Source organism: Grammomys surdaster, unplaced genomic scaffold (genome assembly GCF_004785775.1).
Source record: "Grammomys surdaster isolate TR1022 unplaced genomic scaffold, NIH_TR_1.0 134, whole genome shotgun sequence".
NCBI lineage: Eukaryota > Metazoa > Chordata > Mammalia > Rodentia > Muridae > Grammomys > Grammomys surdaster.
In genome coordinates, this window is record NW_021604592.1 from 4,321,737 (window position 1) to 4,332,928 (window position 11,192).

General features: G+C 37.5%; 1 protein-coding gene across 1 annotated transcript in view; it reads right to left on the reverse strand.

Annotated features, from left to right (window-relative positions):
* The window catches only part of Iqub (IQ motif and ubiquitin domain containing), a 51,692-nt gene that overhangs the window by 18,025 nt on the left and 22,475 nt on the right, over positions 1-11,192 (reverse strand). Inside the window, exon 8 of the mRNA XM_028762656.1 lies at positions 4,657-4,832. Coding sequence (XP_028618489.1) covers positions 4,657-4,832 — 176 coding nt within the window. The remainder of the gene's footprint in view (positions 1-4,656; positions 4,833-11,192) is intronic.

Below are 11,192 nucleotides of genomic sequence, written 5' to 3' on the forward strand. Positions count from 1 at the left end.
AGAGAGAGAGAGAGAGAGAGAGAGAGAGAGAGAGAGAGAGAGAGATGCATTTTCTATCCCATTACCTGTTGGCCACCTGAGCATTGAGAAAAAGCATTTACATGGCACTGCTCACATCAGTTGCAGGTTTCTTTAAGCTTGTGACTGTGTGAGAAATAATGTATGGAAAAAAAAAAAGAAGGGGGATGAACAGCCTCAACTCTAGGAATGATCTCTTGCAGAAATGCAAATGATCTCTTCATACAGTTTGTGAAAATGCACCCAAGACATTAAGACCAGAAGGCAATTAGTGACCTTTCATTTAGATGTCATGACCTGAATTCCCTTATGTCTGTGTATCTGTCAGTTCTTAGTGCCTAGTAACCTGTAGAAGTCAGTGTTCTATCTGGTAAATTACAAGTTAATGTTTTTAAAAACCCTCAGAGTGAATATTTTTTTTTACTTTGAATTGGAACTGTAGGGATCATTTGTTCAATTTCTCGATCACACCAACAAAAGCATCTCCATCACTATCTGGAGAAATCATATATTAAGCAAAAGATTCTTTTAAAAATGTGGTTTCAATAGATCCCACAGTTGTCGTAGTAAAGGAGTTTAAACTTGAACTAAACAAAGACCTTTATTCTTTCAAGTTATTTCTAAACGATAAGAAAGTAAAATGTTGCTTTAAGTATCTGTCTACTTTACTGTGCTGTTGATGATAAACGTAGTTCAGATCATGGCTTTGACCTTGGCTGTGACCTCGGCTGACTTCTGGGATTAACTATAAACTGTTTTATCAGCAATCAAGAGTCCTGTACAACAGTGCGTTGCTTCAACATTTTATGAAATGAGTTGCGACTCCTTGATGTTAGTGACAACAGAAGCATGCGAATGGACAGGATGGACAGACACGGAGACCATACCTAGCATAAGTATTTCCTACTGAAGCCTGCATCATTCACTTAGATACTTAGTACAACATCATATACAAAAGCATACTTTAGATGTCCTGTATTAGAGTGAGGTTAAGGTTGTCAATTTGACTGGTTCAGAACATAAGAACACAAAATCAGTTGTTGCTCTGCTTTTCTCTGACCTTACAACCTTACACACACATACACACACAGCACACACAGGCACTTTGCATTTAATGTTTTTCTTTCTTTCTTTCTTTCTTTCTTTCTTTCTTTCTTTCTTTCTTTCTTTCTTTCTTTCTTTCTTGTTTGGTTTTTGGTTTTTGGTTTTTTCGAGACAGGGTTTCTCTGTGTAGCCCTGGCTGTCCTGGAACTCACTCTGTAGACCAGGCTGGCCTCGAGCTCAGAAATCCACCTACCTCTGCCTCCCAAGTGCTGGGATTAAAGGCGTGCGCCACCACTGCCTGGCCATGTTTTATTTTCTTAATAGTAAAGTCAAATGAACACCCTCCCTGCCTTCCAGTTGTCTCCTCAGTCTACTTCCAAGGACAACATACAAAATCTACCTTCATTTCCTCGGCTTTCCCAGTATGCCCTGGTTACAGAGCAGTCTCAGCTTTCCAAGTATGCCCTTGTCACAGAGCAGACCTCTGTACATTCAGAGTCCTTCAAGGCCTTGGCTTCCACTCTTTATGAAGTATTTAGAATTCAAAACCATATCTTCCTCATAGAAATCCCTTTTAACAATATGTCACCATCTTATCCTTATTTTGGATGAGATTCATACAAGAATTTTCTTAGCATGCCATACTTCATGAGGAAGGATGATAATATCAGTTGACTCTAGAGTCAGTTTCATATCCCAGCTTTGATCCACTGATGGACTCTGCACATATATAATTTCAAAAATTGCTTAGAGGCATGTAAAATTCCAGGTCCTAGTCATAAAGCAGATGCAAGATAATCACCTTGTTGGAACTGTAAATTTAATTCAAAATATGATTGTGAAAAATATTGTCCTAGTCATTGCTCTATTGCTGTGAAGAGATACTGTGAGCAAGGTAACTCTTATAAAAGCAAGCATTTAATTGTGGGGTTGCTTACAGTTTCAGAGGTTTTAGTCCATCATCATCATGGTGGGCAGTGTGGCAGCAGGAAGGAATGGAAGGTTCACTCTGGAAAAGTATCTGAGAGCTGTATGTCCTGATTTTCAAGCAGAGAGGCAGAGAGACTAGGCCTAGCATTGGCTTTTTGAAACCCAAACCTCACTCTCCCATGACACACTTTCTCCAACAAGGTCACACCTCCTAATCCTTCTAATCCGATTAAAGAGTTCTACTCCCTGATGAGTAACCTTTCAAATATATGAACATACGGGGTCATTGTTATCCAAACTACAGCAAATATGTCTTTTCTAGAATGATAATATTTGAGAATTTTAACAATGGTAGTAACATGACTTGTTCTATATCTGGAATATCAAGTCCACATCACTATTGTCTGTTCATATTTTCCTGTCTTCCTCCATAAACATGCATTGATAATCTTTGTAAGAAATGTATAAGGGTATGAGAACATAGAGATAAAACATATCTCTCACCTTAAGAATATCATGATTGGCCAGATGTGTGTGCTCCACAAACAGAGGCTATTGGATGTCTGTGACTTTGAGGTCAGCCTGGTCTACATAGTGAAGTACAAGGCCATCCCAAGGCTACATAGTAAGACCCTGTCTTAAAAGAAAAATCTTGAAAGGCTATCACAAGCTACAAATTTTGAAGGACTATCCCAACCTATTTATTAAGTAAATAAAATATTAAATACAAAACGTGTGTGTGTGTGTGTGTGTGTGTGTGAAAGGTTGTAATAATAATATTATGATATATTACATACAATAAAATTAGGGTATGATACCCTTTCAAGATTCTTCTTTTGAGACATCGTCTTAATATGTAGCCATGGTTGGCCCGCACCTCATTGTGTAGACCAGGTTACATTAGATACAATAATAAATAACTACTACATATAAAGTCAGAGAAGAGAGTGAGTCCCATAAGAGCAATAAGCACAATCTCAAGAAAGGGGGGTATCAACCCTTCCTCCCTGGAAGAAGGAGAACATTCATGCTTGTTTGAAGGAGAAAGTATCTGATAACTAAGAGAAGTTGGAAAGGAGAAGTCCTGAAGAAGACAAGTTTCATGTAAGGATGGATGAGTGCTATCTGTCTTTCTTGTCCATTGGTACCTCCATCTCTTACAAACACCCTGGATGCACCAGGTACATGCCTGATGCAAAAGCATCACACAGAAGTGAGTCAGATGCAAAAGTGTCAAAAGTACCTGGTCTTTATGGAGACAAGCAACTGAGCCTGATTGGAGCAAAGTAGATGTAGTAGACAAAAAGGATGATGATGGGACAACAGTGGGACAAGGGGGCTACACAAACAGGAGGTGATTAAATCATGGTCCCACAGCGAAGTACAGAGGGCCAGGATCTAGGTGTGCCTAGGAAGGTCTTCCCAGTAGTCAATTAGGTGATGGAACAGAACTTAAGAATTTCGAAATAATGGCCTCATGTGGAAATAAAACTATCCAGATGAGGAGGATATCCAGATTCACTTAAATTTTGCTATGTGTTATGAATCATAATGCAAATACCTGTGTTTTACAATGATCTTGGGTGACTCCAGTGAAAAGGTTGTTCAACCTCCAAAGGGGTCACGAAGCACAGGTTGACAACTGCTGAGCTAGAGCAAGTGAATAGATGAGGTACTCACAGACAGAGGTTACAGGAGTGCTACAGAACTGGATTCATATAGGGGTAAAGGTGAGTTCAGGTTACCACATCACCCTGAGGTGTATGCCTGAGATCTCCGAAGGGCAGAAGACAGTAGGAATTGAATGGATGATTTTGAAGTTCCTAAGGGTCTATTCTAGAACCAGAACTTAAATTAAAGCCAGTTATGATCTGAAGTCACATGAAATAGTGCCCAAATGAGACGACTGAACATTTAAAGGAATAAACAATGTAGTTTTAAGTAATGTTCTAAGATAACAAGAGTCACAGAAGTAGAATTGCAACCAGCAAGTGTCGTAGAAAACTGTATCCTTTTCTTCTTCTGGATGGATGGATAGATGGATGGATGGATGGATGGATGGATGGATGGATGGATGGTTGGATGGATGGATTAGCTTTTAGTTATCTGGAAATATCAGGTTTATAAAAGGAAATTTGTTACTGTGGAAACAGGCTTTAATAGTAATAGCCAATTTGACCGCAAAAGGGTAATTAATTTAGTTTTCCCCTTAATTGCACATTTTCTTGCTTTTCAGTAATTATATAGCCATTGGTCAGAAGTGTCCAGTCAACTAGTGCTGTGGTGAGCCAAAGCATAAACATAGGTCTCCAGCTAACTACCAAGGTGGTGATCACTGGGTACCCCAGACCCAGACATTCTGGGACTTTACTATTTTGTACCATATCAGAATGTAAAACTCTCCAAATTCAAATAATCACTCCTTTTCACCCATAAACCAAATCCCGTTAGTCAGGAACAAGAGACTCTCATGTTCTCTATTGGTCTTTATTTGAGGGTACAGTTTGAGTAGTTAGCTGTATTAAAAGAGCTAATATATAGGATTTAAAGAAATATCCAAATGTTAAAATTTTAATGGAAGTTCTTAAGGTATAGGTCTCCTTTAGTTTATTATTCCACATGGTTAAATTCAAACTACATTCATGTTAACATAACTTCACTAACCTTATCCAGAAAAGCTTGTATAGCTGCATCCTGCTTCTCCATACGAGCAACATATCTATGTCTCCCGATGGAAGCAATTATCTGTGTCTCTTTTTCCAAAAGTTCACACAGAGCAGCCTTTCTTTCAGCTTCACTTGAATATTGGTCAACTTGTGTAACTTCTTCTTGCCGCCAAACTAGAGAAATAACATGAAAGGTTGTTGAGTTGTCAAAGTATGCAGCTTTTTTTTCCAACAAGAGATTTATTTTTATTTTTTGATTATGGCTATGTGGGGATGAGCACGTGAGTATAGATGCCCTCGGAGGCCAGATGGTCCAATATCTCTCGAGCTGGAGCTACCGGTGATTATAAGCCACCTTATGTGATTCCTAGAAATCAAATGAAGATCCTTGCTCTCCAACACTCAAACTAAAATAATTTATAAAAGTTGTAACTCCAGAGCATTACATATTCCTAACAGTTTTGCATCTTCCACAACCAATGTTCTTCTATTTATTTTTGCAACTTCTACAAATCTGAAGACGTCCTTTGACTTCCTCTACTCTGTCTGCCCTTTCTCTATTAGCTCTTATTCCATCTCAGTATATGCCTCTCTAAGAACTCAAAAAAGTAGCTTTATACAGAACAGTTTATATTACTTACCACATGTATTGTATCACATTCTATTTCTCACAAAACCTCAAACCACGTCACCGAATTTTATAGAGTAACTGCATTTACTCTTTAGTCAAACCAGTGCCTTATGCTATGGTACACTTTTAAGGTATTTTAAAGCACTGGTCCCTATAAATAATGATGTTGCATGACTATATCTCAAGATTGTATCATAAAATCCCCCCCAAAAAACCAATTTGTAAACTCATTCTATCTAAATACTACATCATACTGCAAACTTAAATCAAGATTTCTAGATGCAGATATGTTTTTCATAAGAGTACTAGTCAAATCCTTATGTAAACTAAATAAGGGGAAGAAGATTCTTTTTCATTTCACATTTCAAAAATGTCAAGCTTACACTGACAGAAGCATGGGATAGGAAAATACCTTAGAAATTAAATTGCTCAGTCCTACATTTGATCACGTACCCTCCTCTCAGTGACTTGGACAGCAATAATTTGCCTGCCACAGAACCAATTTTGTGAGCTACATGCCATCCCTTTGGGTGACTGAAGGTTGTGTCATGTCTCTCTTACATTTTCCCTTCTTGAGACACAAACACTTTCATTTTTAAATTGTACATTATGTGCCATAATTTCTTCTCACATCTTGGTCAAACTTTCCCTGTTTCTTACCACACCACTCAAAATACACTGTCAAATTTCTGTCAAGACAGAAGCATCTGTGCAGCCTTCCACACATTCTCCTGACTGAAGTGACAAGACATTCAAATGGGCAAGAAGGGTAGAGATGTAAAGCAAGAATAGAAATAAGAATTTGATATGTCGATGGCATGCAGAATTCCCAGAAGACATAGGAAGATTTATTTGGGTCAATAAATTGAAAGTAAACTGTCCCCAGAATCTGCCAGCACTGTTGCAAGGACTACAGCAGTGTCATCTCACAAAGTGGGTCTTGTAGAGGGAGGTGGTAAAACTTAATTTACATGAATGAAAGCAAGAGAAAAGGGTGGACTTGGAAGCGTTTGATACTGACCATATCTTAAAAACCAATGTCAGATGTTTTAAATTACAGTTGAAAACAATGATAACTGTGTTGGTTTTTATAGGAACAAGAAAAGAAGAAAGAAAAACAGAAAATAATGAGTAATAAGTTATGTTTAAATATGATATAATTATATGTACATATTTCTGTTGGAGATTAAAGAAAATAGCCTTGTAGATGTCTCCTAATTATTTTTATTTATGTGCACATATGTCTGTCTGTCTTGTGTGTATGCCACATGTACCCAGAAAGTCCAGAAGAGGATGACAAATGCCTGAGATCTGGACTTGCAGGTGGTTGTGGACCAGCCAACATAGGTGCCCAGAACCAAATTCAAGTCCTGTAGGAAACGAGCAGGCACCCTTCACCACTAAGCCACCTTTCCAATATCCAAAATAGAGGAATCTTGTATCGTTACAACAGCATGATACTTTCAGCAGGCACACTTGAAACAAAATGACAACAAAATTGAAACATGGAAAGTTGGCCAGGATAAACAACATGAAATCAGAATATTTAACATTCATATAAGAAACAAGAGGGAAAACCTCAGGATCCAGTGCCTGACATAAAAGATCATTTTATGCACTGAATGTTGTGAATATTTATATCACAAGTCATGTGATCATGTTCCATCCATCCCCGTGAAGGGAAACTACCAGTTACAAACACAGCTATAGTAAATATATGTTACAGTATAGAAAGTAAGACAAAATACAATTGGTTTATTTATAAGCACTTCACACATAGAATCTTGTTGAATCTCCTGACAAGCCAATGAAGCATATGCTATCATCTCTTGTCTTGGTAAAAGGGAAACTGAGGTAAAGAGTGCTATGTAACGTGCCCAAGCACACATAGCTGAAGAGTGGGCCAGGACCCAAACTCAGGCAGCCTAGGTGTGTGGGATACAGTCTTCCCTCAAAACCCACGATATCTTTTCCTTTGAACATGCAGCTTACCAGTTGACTTACAACAAAGAGCTCACTTCAGTGGTCAGCCAAGTCTTTCCCTCTGTATGGAAACAGCGTGTGATACAGTATGGGGATGATACTCTTAAGGAAGCTCCCAAAATACAGTCTGCTCAGACAATCAAACCTATTCTTTCTCTGAAATTTAAAAAGCCGTTTCTTTTATATGGTTATTGTGGCTACCAATATCCTGTCACTTCTTTGTTGATGAAAAATACTCACCAATGTGTCTGTAGTTATTAGGTAAACATAACTCTGTAAGACTCTATGGTGCATAAAGTGAAATGTCCTTACTTTGTTCTTCAAGGAATTAATACATGTCCTAGTCTTTAATTGGATGGATGATTAAAAAAAAAAAATCCAGTAGAACAGGGTTTCTGCTTCTCTTGCCTTTATTATCATCTAATGATCAGCATTTTACACCATTGGATTTTAGAGTTTGTTTGAATAGATATCTCTTGACAGAAGAGTCTATGTCTTGTCCTATAGACATAATCCAAGCATAAGTACTCCCCTACTGTTGCGTTATAGGCATGGTTACTCTCTTACAAGGTTGAAGGAATATTTCAAAGTGTATTTCATTTATATGAACTTACATAGTTAGAAAGCATTTGCTTTTTTTTTTAAAGCTTCAGATTGACTTTAATACTCAGTAGGAATTATAAAATAAACACCTTAAAACTTGAGTGTGGTTTTGGCCTTCCAAAAGGAAGTTCTGATACTGTGTTTTACAGTTTTATCAGGATATTTCCTTGTCCTCTCATATTTCGAGTTGAAACCACCCAAATCGGGTCAAGGTTTGCTAGTCCAGCTCGTTGTAGGGATCCACTCTGTTGTTTATCAGGGATACATTATTCAAACACTGTTCAGCTTAAATCTATCCAGCAAGAGGATTTTGGAATGAAAAGAAAATGTCTTCAGCAAAAGGATTGTAAATTTGAGAGCTAAATTATATTGTGAAAGCCCAGGAAATCTACGATGGATGAGTTTGTTATTTAAAAGTAGCTTTACTAGCCAGAATAACTTTAAGAAATATGACAAACCCCATATACCAAAAGTCAGTTGATGAACAAAGGGAAATTGTTTTCTTGTAGAAATAATAACTGAGAATATTTATCACACAGAATTACAAAATTTCTCCCAGAAAGCAAATAAAAGCTGACTGGTATTAGGAAGCCTATTTTATTTCCTAGCTTCACATTAAAATATCCAGAGCCTAATTAAGTCTAGATCATGCAGTTATTAGTCAAACTAGTCTGGAAAAGTGAAATATATATTATTTTTACATGTTAATACTTAAGATGTGTTAAAATCTGGAAATATGTATGTATATTCAGACACATTTCCACATAGTATCATATAAATTTTCATGTTTTTGTTGACTTATTGCTATGACATTTGAAATGAAAGTTGTCTATTGAGCTAATTAGAAATGAAAACAATGAGTCTGAACAGAGACTGAAGGAAAGGCCATCCAGAGACCACCCCACCTAGGGATCCATCCCATCTGCAGACACCAAACCCAGACACTGCTGACAGGAGCGTAGTATAGTTGTCCTCCGAAGAGGTTCTACCAGCGCCTGACCAATATAGATTTGGATGCTCACAGCCAACCATCAGACTGAGCACAGGGACCCAAATGGAAGAGCTAGGGGAAGGACTGAAGGAGCTGAAGGGAATTGCAATCCCATAGGGAGAACAATATCAACTGACTAGACCACCTAGAGTCCCAGGGACTAAACCACCAACCAAAGAGTATACATGGAGGGATCCATGGCTCCAGATACATATGTAGCAGGGGATGGCCTTATTTGACATCAATGGGAGAGGAGGTCCTGTGGAGGCTTGATGCCCCAGTGTAAGCAGATGCTACAGTGGTGAGGCAGGAGTGGGTGAGTGGGTGGAGGAGCATCCTCATAGAGGCAAAGAGGAGGGAGTGGAATGGGCAGTTGTGGAGGGGTAACAGGGAAGGGCCATATCATTTGAAATGTAAATAAATAAATTGATTAATTAAACTAAAAAAAGGTCTATATTACATGGTAAAATACATCCATACAATGTGTCAACCATCGAAGAGTAGTAGAAAGTCACAGGGCAGAGCCTTCTGAACTATATACCAATGTGGGAAGTGTGGAAATCAAAAGGGAATCTTCCCCTTTCATATGACATGTGCTCCCTGGAGATGATAATGAAAACAATCTGGAACACTGAAATGCTGTGCTAGTTTTCTGGGGCTGACACAACAAAGCACACACAGAGCTTCATGTGTTAAACAACAAAATTCCATTTCCCCAACAGTTCTGGAGACCATGGGTCTAAGGTTAAAATTCTGGCATCCTTCCTTGCTCCTGAAGCCTCTCTTCTGGTGGCCATATTTTCCTAATGCTCTGCCCTATATTCTACCAATGTATTAATCAAATATTTTATAGGTACACCAATCTTTATTGTGTTAAGGCATGCTTATATATCCATTTTTCTTTATTGATCCTTTTTTTTTAAAAAGCAGCAAATAAACCCACACTTGAGGTACAAAGAATTCAGATGTCAACATCAGAATTTGGGGGGAACGCAATTTTAACTTATAAGGAAGACAGTAACTATAAATAATTTTGAGGAAAAACATATCAAAGAAACTGGTCAATTGGACTTGGATGGTTGGCTAATTGGAAATAATAAAGTTGATTTGTCCCTTAAGTTTATATCCTTGGACAAGTTAGGATGTCTATCTATATTCACTCTGAAACATCTTATTTAAACTTGCAACCTCTAAGAAAGAAATCTCAGGGGCTGCAATAGTTTATCTCCCGTGGCAATTTACATACATCTGTATTTTAAAATTCTTATCATAAACTGGAAGGTCAAATGGCCTGGAAAGGGGCAATATACACCTGACAAGACTGTCAAATGAGGAGCTAGAAAGCAAAAGGGATAAAAGTAGCAGATAAAGGTGGGCAAATTTAAACACACAACAGTAAACAGGTGAACATGTAAATTAAATGGACCTTTAAAATAAGGATAAATACAGAAGAAATAGTAAGAAATAATAATGATTTTATACATATATATATATATATATATATATATATATATGAGATTGTCTCAATAACACATTAAATGTAAATTTTTATCCAAACATCTCAATGAAAAGGTACAGGTTATCTCATTAGGTTTTAAAGATAATATCAAACGAAGACACAAAGATCAAAAAGTCACAGAATATAAAAAGGAATATTATGCTACGATGATCTAAAGAAAACTGGTCTGGGCATAGATGTGTACACTTGGAATCTTGACGTGGGCAGGAGGATCACAAGTTCTAAGGTAGCTTACATTACAAAGTGAGAGAATCTGAGCAGAATACATATTCTTATCTGGTACCACAGAAAAATTTTCAAAATGATGTCTATGTTATACTAAAACAAGCCTAAATAAATTCCAGGACTCAAATGATGTGGAAGCATATTCCACAACAAAATTAGAAATCAGTAACAAAGATGGATGAAAAAAGATGGAAACAGTCTACTTTTAAATAATCTGTAGGTCAAAAACAAATTACAAAAGCAATCACAAAGTATTCTGAAAAGAAGAAAATCAAACTGGACATATTGTAAGCTTGTGATATAGCTAATGCAGCTAGTGTCCTGAAGGGCATTTATACTATCAGACTCCTCTATCCGAAATGAATCCAGGTCCCAGAACATGGCCATCATATGGTGAGAACATGATGAGGAAACAGCAGTGAAATAAGCCGAAAGAAAGCAGAATCGAGGAGGTGATAATAAAAGATGCAACAAAAAAATAATAAAAGCAAAAGAAATGTAAGAGAGAGAAATCAATTAAAAAGTAATAAAACTGCCCTTCCGCCCCTGCCTGGTCCTCTGGGCTGGAGCAGACACAGAGTC